We start from the raw sequence: 20000 nt of genomic DNA, 5'->3' as shown, positions 1-20000 counted from the left end.
AAGCAATGTTGTAGAAGTGGGTCTTGAGCTGAGCTTTAAAAATGTCTACAGAGGCTGCCTGACGAAGGTACAGTGGGAGCTTGTTCCATGCCGACGGCCCGTAGAAGCAAAAAGCTGCTTCCCCGTATTTTTTAGTTGCCATTTATTTTGGCAAAGCGAGCAGGCCAACAGTGGAAGACCTTAGAGGGCGGTTTGGGACATGCCTTTTCCATCCACTGGTTTGTAGCCTCCAAAGAGGATGATACGATCTCAGCACATATTCTTCATCCTATATGTGGGTGTTTCCCCTTGGGCTCAACCTTTGTCCAGGAGAAGGTCTCTGGACTGAATTTCCACACATCATTTAAGCACTGGTACGGTTTGACGCCACCAAATATGTACAGCTCTCCATTGTAAGTAAAGGCTGAATGATCCCAGTTACGTGCATTACAGCCGTACATACAGACATACAGAGACGTGGCTGCCATCTGGCAGCCAAGTCTATGGATTTTTTAATGCTTGTTTAGGGCAGCAGTAAACAAACATGGCCAATATAAATACAGTGGGCGCCCCTCACTTCACATGTGTGTGATTTCTTTTTCATGCATTTTTTCATGCATTTCTGTGCGTTGCAAAGTAATGGGGATATATTGTGTGTCGCGCAAAGGAAACGGATGTTTCAGTTGAAGTGTATTCATATTAAAATGTAACGCCCGTGCTCTGCGCTTCCTCCGACACCCCATGGCGTCCGCTGAGAGGTGAATACGGTACATCTTTGAGTGTGACACGTCACGACTGAACGCTTCATAAACGCCATCGCAGGAAAAGTTTGCTGAATGGGAGCCGATTGCGAGACTCACTGATTAGCCTTTTCACGCTGGGTGACAGCCAGCGATGTGAAGAAACTAAGTGCATTTACTCAAGTGCTCTACTGAATGTACAATTTTGAGGTACTTTTACTTTTCTGGAGTATTTCCAATTGTCTACAATAATTTACTTCAATATTACATCTCGGAGGCAAATATTGTATAGCCTACTATTTACTACACTACACTACAATTCTTTGAAAACTTGATCTACTTTGTAGATTTGTATTATTACAACAAAACATGCATTAACCACTTCAGCGCTAAATACTGTACATTTGGGCCGTTGGAAAATAGCCGGTATACAAGCTCACAATGCGTCGCGTCGTGATGTGACGCCTTGTGAGCCTGTACTGTAGGTCTGCTATTTTCAAAGGATTTTTATACATTTTATCATACTTATATATTTAAATATTTATTTGAAAACATGTACATAAATGGGGTACTATGGTTATTTTATGCCAATACCTTTGTACTTTTAATAAAGTATTTTTTTTTAATACCAGACTTTTACTCGTAACAGAGCATTTCTACAGTTTTACTTGAGTTTACTTGAGTAAAAAGATTTGATTCCATTTTCCACCAGTGGCGACACCTCGCCACCCTCTCTCTTTGGCACACGCACAGCATTCAGCGGCGCTGCCATCGAGGCTGTGATTATCATCTGAATAGACACACTGGTGATGAGCTCTAGGGCAGTGGGTTTCAACCCTTTTCATATCCAGGCCCATTATTTATTCGACATTTGAGCCACGGACCACCATTTCATAGCCTCTCAGACCCAAAACGTTGAATATTTTGTTGCTGATGGATACGATTTTGTCCACAATTGCATGCATGCATGCAATGTATTGAGTTGACGTTGGTACCATAGGAGAGATGGCATTTAACGTTGATCAAATGATTCTACATTCTCTAATTAAGTAATGCAAATGCTTAACACACCGGTGATGAGCTTGGGTGGAGCACCCTGTCACACTGTTGATGAGCCGGTTCAAGTTTGCTGATTAGAAAATTAATGCCATACGCACGCTGTTCTAATCAGGATCTATATTACACTTTGTATAAGTTTGCAGTCGGGCAGAAACTTTGCGATTCCATATTTCACTTTTGGGTGGGTGAAATGAACTATTTTGTCGTACTACAGTATGACTACACTACACACAAGGAGCAAAAATAGCTGATATACAAGCCCACGACGCGTAACAATGTGATAACTATTTTTGCTTGATCAATTTTAGTGAATGTGGTTAAAGCTGCACTTCGCAACGTTCCTTTTTCTACCACGGATTTGAAAAGTGCTGACACTTTTACCCCTGAGCTAGTAGAGCCTTTAATCTTGACCTTCACGTCAAAATTAATTCATGTAAAGCCAGAACCTGGACGGTGTCAAAGGTCGTGTCCAACGTGGACACAGGTTCTAGAGCAGGGAGACAAAAATACAACCACCCCAGTTGTACAATATAAGTTATATTGTATAATCATACAATACCATACAGACTGGACAAATATTATCCACAACAAAATAAATACAAATAAAATAAGACAAATATTGAACCAATATAAGTAGGGATGCACCGAAAATTCGGCCACCGAAAATATTCGGCCGAAAATGGCAAAAAATGTATTTTCGGCCTATTCGGTTTCGGCTCAAATAAGCCGAAAAATATCACCGAATAGTAGTAGTGGTCCTAAAGTTGTGAATCGAACTAAACTGCGAGGAAAACACAGATGTACAAGCCCAACGCGCTGTGCATTGCGACGGGTAGATAGCTTGTAGATCTGCTACTTTCAGCGCAGGAAGGGCGCATGCTTATGACGCTCTTTAACTATGCATCATTCAGCAGCCCCCAGCCAGCGACAGTCGCAAGTTTCTCGCAACACAACACACGAGCAGCAGTCACGGAACGCACAGGCAGATCCGACACAACTGTGCTTTCATCCACGATTCCATAGCCTTCTAAATCTTATTTCCCATCCACGGGCACAAGCAACGTGATATTAGCAGCTTCCACCCGTCCCGATCTGTGGTGGTGTTCTGTTGACGAGGAAAGCTAGTAGCTAGCATGGGTGCTAACGTTAGTTTTAACACTATGTACTTTACATCCGTTCCCCAACCCTCGTCCCCTCACACTCGCTGCTGCGTTTACACGGGCAGACACAAAGACGAATGGGAATATCATTTGGAGCTTTAACAATGAATGATAGACTGTATCGTTGTCCACACTAGGCAGACCTGTCAAAACGATGCACTTCCCAAAACTCAGAGACATGCTACCACCTATAAATTCAAACCCACCTCTGGAATATTGCTATCTCATTCGACTTTAATTTATTTTATTCCATAGTCTTAGTTTTTCTCTAATAAAGTTGTTTTTATTTGTTTTCTCATGTTCTCTTTGAAAAGTGTCTTTAAGTACTCAGAGAAGCTTAATATAAATAATATTATTATCACTATTATTATTATTACTACTTGTTTTTATTGCCTATGCTTATGCAGAAAAGAAAGCTCACTGCTCAGGTCAAATAGGCCTATTGATATGCGATTAAAATGTGATTAATTGAGATTAATTCATCACAAAGCCTCCAATTATTTAGATGTTTTTTAATGGACCCATAAGTGTTTATTATTTAAGTTAGGTTTTGCCATAATCATGTCTTTTGCCATAATCAGGTAGCTTTACAACAAAGATGTATTCGGCTATTCGGTATTCGGTTTTCGGCCAACTGTTTCCTATATTCGGTATTCGGTTTCGGCCAAGAATTTCCCTTTCGGTGCATCCCTAAATATAAGGTATTAAGAACTTGAGCCCTATTACATACTATCAAAGATAGCTGATCAACAAACTCAACGGTCCCACAAAGCGACCTGAACATTTTACTAGAAGTACAGTGCTTAAGTAAATGTACCTAATTACTTTCCACCACAAGCTGATTTGATCATAGCTCATAATCATCATCATGTGTGACCTTGATTTATTTCCATGCAAGCAGCACGACCCCTTCATCTGATTATATTCAATTAAACACACACACACACACACACACACACACACACACACACACACACACACACACACACACACACACACACACACACACACACACACACACACGCGTCGGATTGCGACGACTTAACAAAAAAATAAAATTACCCTGATCCTGATGTGCCTTCCCAGGTTTTCCATTTAACGGTAAACGCGCGTTGGGGTTTTCTCATAGTCTTAACGTTGCGCTGCCCATTTTGACTTTATTCCCCCGGCGAACGACCACGTTTGACTGTGAACGATGGCGTCTCTCCAAAGTGATTTGTCAGTTGGGCGAAGCGGAGACGTGTGTCTGATACGGTTCACACGGATTGTTTTATCCTTACTTAGGTGTCCCTTTGGTGTAAAGTACGCAACTGTAAGGTACTCTACCTAACTAACATGTTGATGTATTGTTTACATTAGTGGAATAATTTTTATTCTACTCACACTACATCTCACTACAGGTTTTTTTATATACTCAAGTAAACCAACCTTTACTAGTAACAGAGTATTTCTATTGTGATATTGACACTTTTACTCGAGTAAACAATGTGAGTATACTTCTTCCACCACTGCCTTTGTGGTCATAGGGACTTGAGGGCACTGGGAGAAAGTAACTCCAATATACACAGTAACGGTGTATATACCATATCTTATAATTGACTGATATGTAGGCCTAATTGTATATGCATTACTACATTTGTACTTTTACTGCACTGTTTGAGGTATAGGGGACCATGCCAGCTCACCATGTGCTTTGGTGGCCCCCGGCTCTTGTCGTCACATCTCCCTTACACACAAACACACACACACACACACACACACACACACACACACACACACACCTCGGTCACCATAACACCGCTCATTAGTTCCTGATGAAGCGAAACGGACAGACCGCCGCGCTGTGCACTAGCGTCTGCTCAGGTCTGGCAGGACAGAGCCAATGGGAGACGGCCACCACCAGGACACAGGGTCACCGTAATGGCATGCAGCTTGATTCGCCACGTGGCGTACGGTCAGCTAGGGTGGGATCGGTACGGTCAGCTAGGGTGGGATCGGTACGGTCAGCTAGGGTGGGATCGGTACGGTCAGCTAGGGTGGGATCGGTACGGTCAGCTAGGGTGGGATCGGTACGGTCAGCTAGGGTGGGATCGGTACGGTCAGCTAGGGTGGGATCGGTACGGTCAGCTAGGGTGGGATCGGTACGGTCAGCTAGGGTGGGATCGGTACGGTCAGCTAGGGTGGGATCGGTACGGTCAGCTAGGGTGGGATCGGTACGGTCAGCTATAGGGTAAGATCGGAGCGCGAGTGCTGATGTTTTTAAGCAGTCGCTGTCTACAGCGTTGAATCATAGACAGATGCTATAGGTGTCATTGCTTACCTGGTATCCCATAGGGCCAATATACAGATCATTATTTGTGATATTATAATAATTGTTTAGGCTGATGCTAGGTTCTTTTCTTTACCTTAACTATCCTATAGTTTCAGTGTACATATTAATCAATGATGTTGATAGTATATTTATACTGATGGTAGGTTTTTGGTTGACTTGTGATCCTATAGTGTGCTCCTCCAACAGAATAGTGGTCTCCACCAGGCTCGGGTGATATAAACCACAACCGCAGAGGTTGTCGGTTCAAATCCACCGGGGTGCATTCGGCTTTGTCAAGCGTCTCTATGACCAATTATTGGTCCGTGTTTGGAGTAGGGGGGCAGGGAGGGTGATATTTATCACTGGGCTGGGTGTGGCACCTGTCGGCAGATAGTGTTGGAGGACGAAGGCTCTACGTCCTCCCGGTTAGGGCTCCTCATTGGCAGGTGAGCCTGTAGGCTACAACAGCAGTGGGCTCCTCATTGGCAGGTGAGCCTGTAGGCTACAACAGCAGTGGGCTCCTCATTGGCAGGTGAGCCTGTAGGCTACAACAGCAGTGGGCTCCTCATTGGCAGGTGAGCCTGTAGGCTACAACAGCAGTGGGCTCCTCATTGGCAGGTGAGCCTGTAGGCTACAACAGCAGTGCCAACACAGACGTGTGTGGGGAGGAGGAATGAATGGTCACAATGACTAAAATGCGGAGAAAAAGTGGGCAAAAAGCAACACAAAAAAGTTATTGGCCAACACAAACACTGTGTTGATGTGGAGAGCTGGTTGAAGTTTGAGGTAGCCGTGACATTGATTTGAAGCCCAGCCTTATTGTGTGTCCATGGTGTCGCAGTCAGTGGTAATGGTTGAATACAGGAGCCTGCTGGGCAGCTAATCACATCCAGCTAATGATCTGTTTCATACATCTACTGCTTTATGGCAACGGCTACCTCTCTGACCCAACCAGACTCACGCCATCTGCTGTGCTACACCACACTGCCAGCACTGTGTGTGTGTGTGTGTGTGTGTGTGTGTGTGTGTGTGTGTGTGTGTGTGTGTGTGTGTGTGTGTGTGTGTGTGTGTGTGTGTGTGTGTGTGTGTGTGTGTGTGTGTGTGTGTGTGTGTGTGTGTGTGTGTGACTGTGTGTGTCCTCAGTGGGTCTGTGTTCACTCTTTAACGGCTAATAACTCAAATCAGCACAAAGTCACACACTGACTGTGTGTTTGTGTGTGTGCGCTTCAGCGGTGGGTCGTAATTAGTGTCACTTACTCAGTTACATTTACCTAGTTACCATAGTAACTTTGTGAATACATTGTACTTGAAAGCATCATTTTTATGAAAATTACTTTTCACTTTAGTCTCATAGTTTTAACCCGGTCGATGCCACATTTGGCACACACACACATTCCCTGCATGCCAACGATGAACCTCTGCCCCAAATTTTCCAGAACGGCCTGTTATAGCGCCACCAGGAGGCCGACTTTTGAAAAACAATTTTTTGGCCATTACTGGATCTGTCTAATATTTAATATTCCATCCTAATTGGCTACCATTGGCTTTCAAAGTTTGCAGGATTGGCCCGTTTTGAACAAAATCATGAACGCAGAGTGCAATTTACGTGAAATCTTTCACTCACTTTCCTACTAGGCTGAGGAATATATCCCACCCTTTTCACATTGGTCTGTTATAGCGCCACCAACAGGTGGATTTTTGAAAAACACATTTTTGGAACAAAATGCCTCAAATCATCTAATTGCCATCCAAGGCATAAGAAGAAATTGCAACATTTTCACATTGGCCTATTATAGCTCCATGTCTGTAGTGAGAAAATAAAATGTATTACAAAATCTGCAACTGTTTCCACAGTGCACATATACAGTACACGCTCGCATACACACACACACACACACACACACACACACACACACACACAACCATATGGCGTCGTTTATGTGCCGATCCCTGGGCAATAGGCGGTCCTCGACGTCGCTGATTGGCCTAATGAATGGAGCTCTGTTCCCCTCATGGTAATGTCTCCGCACAAATGGAACCAAAATGGACCCTTTACGGGGTCCATGTGGTTCCATTTGCACCCTCTCAGAGTTAATGGGACGCTTGGGATGCAGTGAGCTCTTTTTCGTGCGGGCATGGCGGGGGTGCTCGTTTAGCGGTCCCCCCCTCAGAGAGAGGACCGTGGGGGTCGAGCTGCCGGTCCCAATTTAGGGAAGAGCTGTTGTTTTGGTTGAAGACGCGTGCCACGACTTGGACGGCACCGGACCCCCCTGAGAGTAGCAGTGGGAGGTGGGGACCCATGACGAGCTGGATAGTGTCACTAGTCGTCATGGCGCTAAAGCAGTGCTGTATAGTCGAGGTTTTTTGCCAGACGGTATTCCATAATTATTCCTTTCGCGACATGTGCACGTATAGTCTGTACGCTCGCGCGTGGTCAATGGATGAAATGATTAGCAGACGGTAAACGCTTTTTTCCCCCGAAACCTTCGGCACAGCATACTACATACAGTATATAGCGTATAACACACCGCTGCGCTAAATGGAACCGCTTTAGTGTAACTTTTAGATCTTGAACTTTAGTCCACGTCACGAGTGTTACAAATGGAACCTGATGATGATTTTCATTTTTATAGCCCTTTTCCAAGTGCTCAAAGCACTTTCATTCATTCATACATTGGGAGGTGAAGCGGCGAACGGTCGACACCAGCGACCTCACTTTTGCACATTCACACACCAATGGTGGCGAGCTCACACCGACCGACTCATTGGAGGCAATGTAGGGTTCAGTGTCTTGCCCAAGGACACTTCGACAGGACGTAGACAGGAGGAGCCGGGATTCAAACCGTCTTCTGCCCTGCCTTTGATGTGACCGTAATGAAACGGAACACAGTCCCCCAGGGCGGAAACACTTCACATGCATTAAGTGCCGGTTAAGACTCCTTGTTATCACTTAACAAACGGACAAGTCTCTCGCTTCTCATCGGAGACAGACTGGAGACAGAATGGATCGTTTCGTGCTAGAGGAGAATCTTTTTATGATAAAACAATCAGTAGTTTTAATATTCCATAGAACACATGGGAAAAGCTGTCCACACATGAACGGAGGAGGAAAAGAGGAGAGAATATTGTCAGACATGAAAGATGCAGATTGATTGATTGAAAATGTTATTAATAGTAAGCACAGTTCGAGGAAAGCGCATGGGTCAATGCATTGAAATGCCCAGTAAAGCACAACGGCTTGTTTACATGGGGTCCTCCACTTTCAATTCATCAAAACATTTAATGACATACAGATATACAGTACCATGCAAAAGAGAGAAGGTGGGCAGAGGTGGGTGAGGGACTACCTAATGGAAGTAACTAAGGCTTCAAAACAATACCACAATTGTTTCTAACTTTTGCCGACTCATTGGATAGTGCAAATAGCTAATCTACACACTCACAATGCGTCACGTCAAGCCTGTAGATCAGCTATGTTCTCTATTTCTGTATGCCGACATTATACAACACAGTATTGTGCAGGGTTGCGTGGTTTTACACTGCACACTAATCAATGTAGTGTTTATAGAAATCAATATTTATTTCTTGTCGATTTCTTGATATAATAAATAAAAACAACCTCATTCGATTAAGCTACACAAGCACATATGAAGTTGGTTACTGTTTGTTAATATTGTTTTTCTTTTGTATACGTTAATTGGCCATTTGCCCATGCAGCCGCACTGGAAGTACAGTGTAAAAGGGAGGGGAGACGGGGAGGAGGAGGGAGTGGGGAGTCTGGGGGTGAGGCCAAAGGTCAGAGGACCCCCGGCCCTGCAGTTCTGACTTAATCACTTCTGCCTTTTCTCTGAGAGAGAGGGGAGAGGGAGAGAGGGAGGTTGAAGGGAGCAGATCGCATCATGACTGCCACAGGGACAAAGAAAAAGCTGATTATTAGAGCTGTGGGAAGGGCTTCTGGGAAAGATGAAGTGTGTGTGAGAAAGCAAAAGTGTGTGTGTGTGTGTGTGTGTGTGTGTGTGTGTGTGTGTGCGTGCGACAGCACCAGTGGAACCAGTGGTGGTGATGATGGATGCTCTGTGTGTGTGTGTGTGTGTGTGTGTGTGTGTGCGCACCAGTGGAACCAGTGTTGGCTCTGATGGATGCTCTGCATCGGTCGCATGAGGCAGACGAGGCCTGCAGGCACACGCTGCCGTGACTCCATCCTGGTGTAACTGAGTACGGTACACTTTGAAAGGTTCTTGTACTTTTACTTTGGTATTGCAAATTTATATTTTGACGCCAATACTTTTCTACTTTCACTCAACTCAAATCTTGAATACAGTCCCTTTACTTAATTATTAATTGCCTATTCGCAATAATCATTTATTTTTGCATAATCGCCAATCATTGTTGTCACTTGTACTGTAACTCAGTATTTTTGTCAGTGTTGTATACTTTTACTTACTGTTCTGTTTTCCCTCCTCTCTCTCTCTCTCTCTCTCTCTCTCTCTCTCTCTCTCTCGGGGCGGTGTGTGTGATTTATGAAGAGTTTATCCTGCCCCTTTATGAGTGTGCATAAATAATAATGCAGCCTGTCACCATACCTAGCCGGTGCCGCAAAAACCTCAGTGTGTGTGTGTGTGTGTGTGTGTGCACGCGCGCCACATACCCACATTCGGCACACACTGTACATGGTCCATCATTCTAGTTGATGCGATACATGTGAGAGAGGGAGGAAGGGGGAGAGAAGGGGAGGAATGCTGTCCATGGTTACAGTCTGTGGTGCAATACATTCTTGGATTGTTTTGTTCCAAGTATACTTTTATAATGTCGCTATCAGGCAGAAACTTCATTTATCCATATATTTTAATTTGAGTAAATTAGTGATGGGAGATTAATCTGCAAACACATCAGTATCGGCCAATTCTAGTTGTTTTTAGATTAATCTGCATCAGTTCGATTAATCAATCAGACCGATTAATCGGACATTTAGAGCCTTTTATTAAGGTGCTGAGTATACAAAACGACTAACGTTTCGACCTTGCGGTCTTCATCAGAGTCCACTCTGCAAGGTCGAAACGTAAAAGGCTCAAAATGTCCGTGTTGCTCCAGTCTCCTCTCCTTTTGCAACTTTGATGTCCCTGCACCTGTGAAGCACCGGATCAGCCGTTTTAGGCTTGAGGCGCGTTGGTAGACTCCCTTTGTAACATGTATTCTCTATTCAACGTCATCGTACGAGCAACAGTTGGTAAACAAATACGGCACGTTCGGAAATACCGCACCGGAGCGCACTCGCCTATTAGTTTGCATTGCACAGTGCCAGTGGGCTTAGTGCGCTATTTCCGAACGCGCCTATGAAACTCCTGCAATATCTCACCCCACGACCACGTCGACATAAACTTGTGTAATGTCATCGTCATCGATATCATACTCAATGACTATAGCCTATCATTATTCGCCATACTTTTAACGTGGATTATATCACACGAGCGTTGGCTGCGCGTTGCTATTCCACTGTATCGCATTACAAGAACAATAATGAGCACATGCAATCTACAACAGCTGGTGCACGCCACGAATCAAAGATTAATAATAGTCAAACACACAGCTAATGCGGGTAGTGGCAGTGATTGACTATAAATTAAAAGTAGGCTACCATGAAGCATTTCGGAGTGCTGCAGGCGATTGATTTTTTATTGTGAGTCCACTCAAATAGTACTGCACAACAATTTAACACAAATCATTGCAGTATAAATACTTATAGTTGGGATTGGGACACGAATGCTTGGTATTGCTCCTGGGTTCATAAAAAGTTTGGTTGCAAATCCACTCTGAACTTGTCCGAGATTTGAAAAACTTTCTGGGGTGAAATGATGTGCGCACACCAAGAGTCCCTTCTTTGACAACTTGGTTGGAACGTTACCGTCAAAAATAAAATGCATCCACCTAGAGCGTGAATCTTCATCTAGGCCAGTTGGTGGAAAGTGCAAGGACTTGTGTTGATTGACACAGCCGACAACGGAGCAGATTGCTTTTTCTCTAGAAGCCATTATTATTATTATTATACTGAAACAAAGTCGCGGACAGAATGAGGAAGAAGAGAGGAGAGCAGGTGGAGGAGAGGAGAGGGGCGGGGATGAGGAGGAGGGGGGCGGGTAGTAGAATTGGTAGACAGGGAGCAGAGGAGAGGGGGCGGGGTTTAGCGTTACATTACGTAGGCCTCCGCCGTCCAAGCCACGAGTCATATTTGCATAATTATTCACAAAAGTCCAGACAGCGGAGAATACACTGAATGTTCAATTTTTTTTTTTTTTTGGTGAAATTGATGTCAAGAAAAGCCAAAGAACACAAAATATCTACAAAAATGTGTTTTAAATGTCACAATCCCTTTAAGGAAGTATTTAGACATGTAAATGGGTATCTTGGTCGTGTATCAAATCTTGTGGAACAGACCCATTGCAAGAGGCTTACTGACGTCAACCCTAAGCCATTCCAGCCTATCAAAGTGGGCAGGGGTGAGGTGGGTTCGGGGAGTGAGGCCAAGTAGTAGCCTGACTAGTTTGTTTTGGGAAGTCTGGAGCCTTGTTTTAAGGGACTTTGAGAGAGTGTGTGTGTGTGTGTGTGTGTGTGTGTGTGTGTGTGTGAAATATATTTTTGTCAGGTGAAACCACCTGACTAATGAAAGCTCATGAAATGTAGAAGACCTATTGTTTTTACTGTTCTGTACAATCGATTCGACACAAATGCTGACGTCAAACACGTGCACGTGTGTGTCCATGTGCGGGTGCATGTGTGTGTGTATTCCAGTGTAAATCCCCTCACATCTGGTAGCGTGTTGTATAGATCCACACTGGAGCATGGGTGGGATTAGCACCGCTCTCACCGGTAATGCAACCAATTTTCGACTTGTTTAACTAGCACAGACCAAACATTCCACTGACATACCCCCAGAGAGAGAGAGAGCGAGAGAGAGAGACTGAGTGGACAGTTCTTTTGTGTGGATTTCATCTTGTGTGTAAGTGTATTTTATCGCAGTTGTGTGAGTGTGTAGTGTACCGTATATTGTATTAGTCTTTACGTGTGGGGCCAGTGTGCACTTACAGCATGTTTTCTTTTGTGCGTGCGTGAAATATCTTTTTGTCAGGTGGTTAACTGTTAAAGGACCACTTCACCCATTTTCAACCACAATCTTCATGTAACTCTCAGAGTTGCAGACCTGTATAGGGCCATTTGGAACCCAGTAACCATCAGTTTGACCAGAATGGAACAGAGCCTTCATTAGTAGTATCATCGGTAACACCTGTGCAGAAAGTATAGGCCCAGGTTCTCTCCAAAATGGTGTGTATGCATAGAGCCCATTAAGCAACATTACATAAGTTAGACTTTACCGTGATAGGCACGGCAGTGATGCGGTCAAGAACGATGCAAAGCTGAGTTACATAAATAAATATATATAAATATATAAATATATAAATATATAAATATATATATATAGTTATTATGCAAATAAATAGGAACTCAAAGTATACTTGCCATGTTACTTTTGAGATTTCCAAGTGGGCCCCCATCCAGAAAAATGATGGAAACCACAGCACTAAACCAATAGATAGACAATGGTGTGTTTGTGTGTGTGTGTGTGTGTGTGTGTGTGTGTGCGCGCGCGAGATGATTGGGTTTCTATACTACTGTCAGGATACCAGCTTGGTCCCTTCTGAATTATGCATCATCTCTCCTTCAAAGACACAGAGAGAGAGAGGGGGGGGGGGTGGGGGGGTGCAAGATAAATGACAACAATACAAAAACAAAACATCTCATAGACTACACACACACACACACACATGACAGAGAAATGAGAGAAGGGAGAAAGATGGGTTGATTAGAAGAAGAAATTGACATTGCTCTCTCTCTCTCTGTGTGTGTGTGTGTGTGTGTATGTGTGTGTGCGTGCATTCAAGTATTTATGCTACAATGTTTGCATGAAGAGCTGCTGGGAGTGTGTGTGTGTGTGTGTGTGTGTGCGCGCGTACACACAGCGTGCGTATAAAGTGTGCTGCTGTTGCCGAAGGCTACACAGAATGAAGACTCACCTGGTAGCCTACAGTATTGTAGGTGTACACTGGTTTCATGCTGACAACAGGCAAGCTTGTAGATCTGCTGGACATTACCCAGTTCTCTTTAAGAGCATCTGTGACTTGAGAGGTGTATATCTTTGGTCCGACGCCCTAACAGTTCAACACGCAATAGTCCGACACCCTACCCCTAACCTAACCGCACGCGGAAGAAAGACATGGGTGAGTCTTAACCGGCCACGCCACGTATATGTCTTAACCGGAACGCATTTCGGACTATTGGTATGTCGGACTAACGCATGCACCCGTGTCTGACAGGCAAATGTCAATTCACTGCCACAGAACTCTTCTGCGTTCTGGAAGCCAGACCACGCCCACCACAGATTGCGCTGTTGGTGGTGACTCGACTCGAGCCAAGAAGTTTGTACGTAGGCTATACAGCCATCAAAGCTGGAACCAATGGTTTTAATACCATTACCTAGATGTCACTGTGCGCAGTGGGGGAATGTGTGTATGACTTGTCGCTAGAGAGAGCTTTCAGAGGTGTTGCTAACTTGCTACCTCCTGGAAGTTGGCTCGTGTTTCTTCAAAACCAGTGTTGGTTTCGTCCACTAAATTGAATTGTCGGTGCAGTCACCTAGCTGCGTACGGTTCTGTTCCGTCCCCAGTGGAGCCAGGCCGTGAGACTAAATAAACACTGCTTTTCATTGGCTGAATGCGGAAAGTCTGACCAAACACAGTATAGTGCAACTGATTCTGGCATTCACAACATCTCTAAAGCAATCAGTTCTAAGAGCACCCACCCTAACCTCTGGATGTGATTTTAATGATGTCTGAAAGTTTTCTAATGATGTTATGAAAATGCTTAGGGTAAACTGACCTGTGGTTTCCTAAATATGTATGAGGTGATTTTTGGCCAGGAGGCATTCACTTTAATAAGCCTGCTTTGCCAAGGGCACAAGATATGGGGAGGTTTGAGCTCTCTTCTATCTACTCCTCTCTCTGATTGATGTATTTTGTAGATAACTTTAATGATGCACAACTTGGTACATTGCTCTATATACCGTACATACAACCCGCCGCTGCACTTCCGGTCTATGGTCCTGATTTTGATTATTTGATGTTGTGGTTTGTCATAGTTTGTATTATGTGTGTGGTGACGTTGACATGATGGCATGAGTTAAAAATGTCATAAAATCTCATTTAAAAAACGCTAGCTCTTCTAGTTGCTGCATCCCACTCGCCCTGCTCACTCACTCACTCACTGTCTCTTTCCCACCCATGAGGAATACATAATCTGTGCTCTCAACTCTCTCCCCTCTCTCTATCATGCGTGGGCGCACAATAGCTACCTCTCTCTTTCTCTATCTCTCTCTCTCTCTCTCTCTCACACACACACACACACACACACACACACACACACACACACACACACACACACTCTCACGCTCTGGTGTAAAAGGTGCAAACGCAGTTATTTACATAAAGGATACATAAAATCTAAAAAACACTTGTACCGTACGTCCACTATAGCAATGAGTTGCCTTGTAACCATTTCAACCATAATATTTTATACTTTGGATATTCAGAAATAGCAGATCTACAAGCTCATAGCTCTAAATATTGTACTTTTACTTCACTGCATTTATTTGAACACTTTAGTTACTAGCTAATTTGCATATTTTGATTATAATTACAACACATACATTAATCACTTCAGCCTTATATACATTTTGGCAGTTGGAAAATAGAGATCTACAAGCTCACAATGCGTCACTTGTAGATCTGCTATTTTCTCAAAAGATATATTTTTTAATACATTTGAAAACTTGAAATGGGAGTACTTTCTACTTTTGGTACATTAGGTACATTTTTATACCAATACTTTTGTACTTTAACTCGAGTACATTTTGAATCCCGGACATTTACTTGTGACAGAGTATTTCTTGCAGTAATTGATAGTTTTACTTAAATAAAACATTTGAGGTACTGTACTAGTCTTTTCCTACCACTGTGTCTGATAAACAGGTGCTTCCCTGCTCACAGAACGTAGCTGTGTGTGCAGTTTGTTTTAAAACGGGATCAAAGGTGTTAACATTCTGCTAAACAGTAGAGACAACACCCCTCTGTGCACACTGCTGCTTGCACACACACACACACACACAAGTTCACAAGGTGTCGCATTATGTCACATTGTCAGTTGTGTGTGTGTCTGTGTCATGTACAGTACTACAGTACTTGCTGTTGGAGTGCTTAATAACTGACATGACAGAAAATGGGCACACACACAGTCACACACACACACACACACACACACACACACACACACACACACACACACACACACACACACACACACACACACACACACACACACACACACACACACACACACACACACAGTCACACACACACACACACACACAGTCACACACACACAGTCACACAGACACACAGACACACACGCACACACACACACACACACGACAGTTACTGCCGCAACATTGCGATTTGCTGACAGCTTGAAGATGGCTTGGCTCTTGATATTCTGTGCTTGCGTTTGTGTGTGTGTGTGTGTGTGTGCCTGTGTCTGCGTGCGTGTGTCTCTGAGAGCCCATTATGTAAATGAGACAGAGGAGTGACATTATTCAGCGGTAGTTGACGGCCCTGCTCCCCAGGCTCATATCGCTACCCCCCCCCTCCCCCCCCACGCACGCAGCGGGACAAATAACAAGACCATTTGTTTTCCCAGCATACTAATTACACTGCCCTGAGAGACAAGGGAGAGAGAGAAAGGGAGAGAGAGATACGGAGACACACAGAGAGAGAGAGAGAGAGAGGGTGACCATATTTTCAAAAACCAAAACACCACATCGGCGCCACATACATTACGTCTGGATTGCGCCGTGGCCAGGAAGTGTCACTATATATTGATGATGATGATTACCGTCATTATTTTTGAGTGAAAATCAGGCCGATCACCGATCGATCGGCGGCTGATCGATCAATCGGAGCACCATCACACACAAGTATACACACCCACACACTGCAACATTGTAACATTCATTGCTCCTGCACATTCGCAAATGTAGCAATGATGTAGCATGTGTGCGCGCACGTGTGTGTGTGTGTGTGTGGAGCCTTCTTGCGTGATTGATGCCGTCACACGCAGCGGACAGAGGTGGGTGGGGTTCGCACAGGAGGAGGGTGATAAGGCCAGGAAGTGGAAAACACATCGTGTGTGTGTGTGTGTGTGTCTGTGTATGTGTGTGTGTGGGGAGGAGAGCATAGAGAGAGAGAGAATGCTTGAGAAACATCCATCAATCTCTTTAATCAGATTCTCGCACTGGCGTTCCATTGCCCCTCTCTCTCTCTCTCTCTCTCTCTCTCCCTCTCTCTCTCTCTCTCTCCCTCTTTCTCCGCCTTCCCCTATAGCCTCGATTTCTCATCTGTCCAATCACTCTGTCACTCGCCCTCGCTGGCACACGCATGCACACACGCACGCACACACACACACACACACACACACACACACACACACACACACACACACACACGCACACACACACACACGCATGCACACACACGCACACACCCGCTGCTGTTGTCTGGGGTGTCATGAGCATATTGAATCATGGGAAGTTGAGGTGAGGAGGCTGGAGAGAAATGACATCACAGAGTCCTGCGTGATTTATACCCCCCCCCCCCCCCAACATAATGTACATACACATATAACTGCAGTGCATTAATGTATGCTTTGATGCCGACCCAAAAAATAATAGTAACGCACACACACTAGAGGTGTTCGATCAGGTATTTTGGGACCCATCGTTGTTTCTCACGTTCGGGCCGATACGATACCGATCTTGTGTGTAAGGGGAACATTGATTATACCGTATGTCAAAATGATCATACTGTATGTCAAACCCACGTCAAAACTGTGAGTGTGTGTGTATGGGGAGGAAGGGGAGAATGTTTAGGCTTGTCACAAACATGAAAAACTATATTCTACTTCATATGATTGACTTTTATTCCACTTAAATGGTATAAAATAGTCCTTTTAGCAAAACATTGTATGACTCTGTTCTTCTGTGTGTGTGTGTGTGTGTGTGTGTGTGTGTGTGTGTTCCAGCTCGTAGCAGAGTTCGAGGAGGTCCAGCGTGACGAGGCGGAGCGTCCAGGGAGCGGCGCCTCCAACGGCCAAGTGAGCCCCGCCCCCAGCAGCCCTGAGCCAATCCAGTACCATCCCCACCTGGCACCGCAGCCAATCAGAGGAGAGATAGAGGTCAACGAGGCGGTCCTCCGTGCCAGTGAGTAGCCACTAGTGCGTGGGAACTTTGCTTGATTTGGTCCAGCCTGGGACAGTTTGCCCACAGACAGAGACTGCATGGTTGTTTGGGAGGGTTTCGACCGTTTGTCTCTGGACCGATGTCCAGAGGCGAGGCAGAAGGACTGGCACAGTTTGGTACTGTGACTGTCTGCTACGTTGAGTGACATTAACAACCATTCGCATTCATGTTGTATCGTGAAGACAAGACATGTGCCATGACTCTGAATGTGTGTGTGTGTGTTGGAGAATCCATTAATGGAACAGCTGTAAACGAAAGTGACATATCCCCCATGAAACTTAACTGCCTGTGAAGACATATGCAATGTTTGTACAGCCCTCCTCTCCTCTCCTCTCCTCTCCTCTCCTCTCCTCTCCTCTCCTCTCCTCTCCTCTCCTCTCCTCTCCTCTCCTCTCCTCTCCTCTCCTCTCCTCTCCTCTCCTCTCCTCTCCTCTCCTCTCCTCTCCTCTCCCCTTCTCTCCCTCTCCCTCTTCTCTCCTCCATTGCCTACTCTTACTATTCAGCGTCAACCACCTGCCAGACAGCCTGGCTGGCCTACCAGACCCCCTGACCCATTACCCTTACACACACACACACACACACACACACACACACACACACACACACACACACACACACACACACACGATGCCCCATCACAAACTAGATTAGCACTGTAGCCAGTTAGCATGCCCGGCCTCCAGCCGAGCGTGAATGTGCTCATTTACTATGACCCCAACCTCACTGTTCTTTACTTACCGGGACCCCCAAACCCTCCCCCCCATATGCAACTAGACTGATGCAATAAGGCAGCTTTTGTCATTGAAAACTAGGCGCCCCACCCCGCTTTCTATAACAGTGCATGTTAAACAAACCCACCGCACCCAGACTGATCAGCTGTCACTCAGGCGTAAGTGTTATGGTGTGTTCACACTAGCAGTGACACCATCTAATGGCAAGAATGAGTTTTTTTTTCTATTTATGTGCACATATCAGATCTAGTAACTCAACATTTTTGAAGACATATTAGATACTTACTGACGATCACGAAACCAAGGACATTTTCTGTATGATTTAAGTTACTTTTATGTTTTTTTGTTGTTGTAAAGCCTTGTTTTTATTTGTATTTCAGTCAACCAAAGTGTCAATTCTAGTTTTCCTTATTTCATTAGTTCTCTAGTTAACTAAAAACCTTGATCCCGTCACACAGCAACGTGTGTGTGTGTGTGTGTGTGTGTGTGTGTGTGTGTGTGTGTGTGTGTGTGTGTGTGTGTGTGTGTGTGTGTGTGTGTGTGTGTGTGTGTGTGTGTGTGTGTGTGTGTGTGTGTGTGTGTGTGTGTGTGTGTGTGTGTGTGTGTGTGTGTGTGTGTGTGTGTGTGTGTGTGTGTGTGTGTGTGTGTGTGTGTGTGTGTGTGTGTGTGTGTGTGTGTGTGTGTGTGTGTGTGTGTGTGTGTGTGTGTGTGTGTGTGTGTGTGTGTGTGTGTGTGTGTGTGTGTGTGTGTGTGTGTGTGTGTGTGTGTGTGTGTGTGTGTGTGTGTGTGTGTGTGTGTGTGTGTGTGTGTGTTTGTTTGTTTGTTTGTTTGTTTGTTTGTTTGTTTGTTTGTTTGTTTGTTTGTTTGTTTGCGCGCGCGCGTGCTCCATAACAGGATCAGTGGTTAAAGTGTGGTATGGCCTCCTATCAAGCATGACTCTGGTTTTGAGTTTGTAGCATGAGAACGACTCCGGTTTGTGCCTTCTGTGTGTGTGTGTGTGTGTGTGTGTGTGTGTGTTTTAAAGCCTTTCCGCTTCACCGGGTGCTATAGGTTTGGAGAAGAGAAGAGTAGGGTGAAATGAGATTAAGTTTAAAAAGAAAAAGAAAAAAGGAGAGCAAAGCCTCAGCTTAATCCTGCTCCTAATATACGGTGGAAAGTTAAGTCAAATAAGTGAAAGTTCAGTAGATATGTTGGGGAAAGAAAATAGTTTACAGCAGCAGTTATGTCACACTCAAACTAATACAGTATACATGGTAGCATTCACACTGGAACAAGGGACCCTTTTTATTATGGGTGGGACGATTCACTTTCCTCCTGATTCAATACCATCTGGACACCATAGGATGCTGATTAGTGCTGCACCATTATTGCTCAAATGAACGTGAATCTACTTCCGCCCAAAAATGTCCGCCTTGCAAAGAGAATTCAGCATTTTGCGTCTGCTATAGCTTTTGTCGAATACTCACACAAATCGATACAACTTCTCTATGTGGTCACGTGATCACTGCATCATCTGTCAGATCTTTATAACTTCTCTATGTGGTCACGTGATCACTGCATCATCTGTCAGATCTTTTCAGATTCCATTCTGATTGCCGCTCAACACTTGCTGGAGGTGCATGC

The 20000-nt window shown here is 44.6% G+C and overlaps 1 protein-coding gene across 1 annotated transcript in view; it reads left to right on the top strand.

Annotated features, from left to right (window-relative positions):
* Window positions 1-20000, top strand: part of LOC308311672 (partitioning defective 3 homolog B-like) — a 201851-nt gene that overhangs the window by 19599 nt on the left and 162252 nt on the right. The window contains exon 3 of the mRNA XM_080758462.1: window positions 17430-17607. Within this exon, the coding sequence (XP_080614588.1) occupies window positions 17430-17607 (178 nt within the window). The remainder of the gene's footprint in view (window positions 1-17429; window positions 17608-20000) is intronic.

The sequence above is a fragment of the Protomyctophum bolini genome (genome assembly GCF_963924005.1).
Source record: "Protomyctophum bolini genome assembly, chromosome: 24".
Taxonomy (NCBI): Eukaryota; Metazoa; Chordata; class Actinopteri; order Myctophiformes; family Myctophidae; genus Protomyctophum; species Protomyctophum bolini.
The sequence above is the reverse complement of the archived record's forward strand: the minus strand, read 5'-3'. Positions and strand labels throughout refer to the sequence as shown.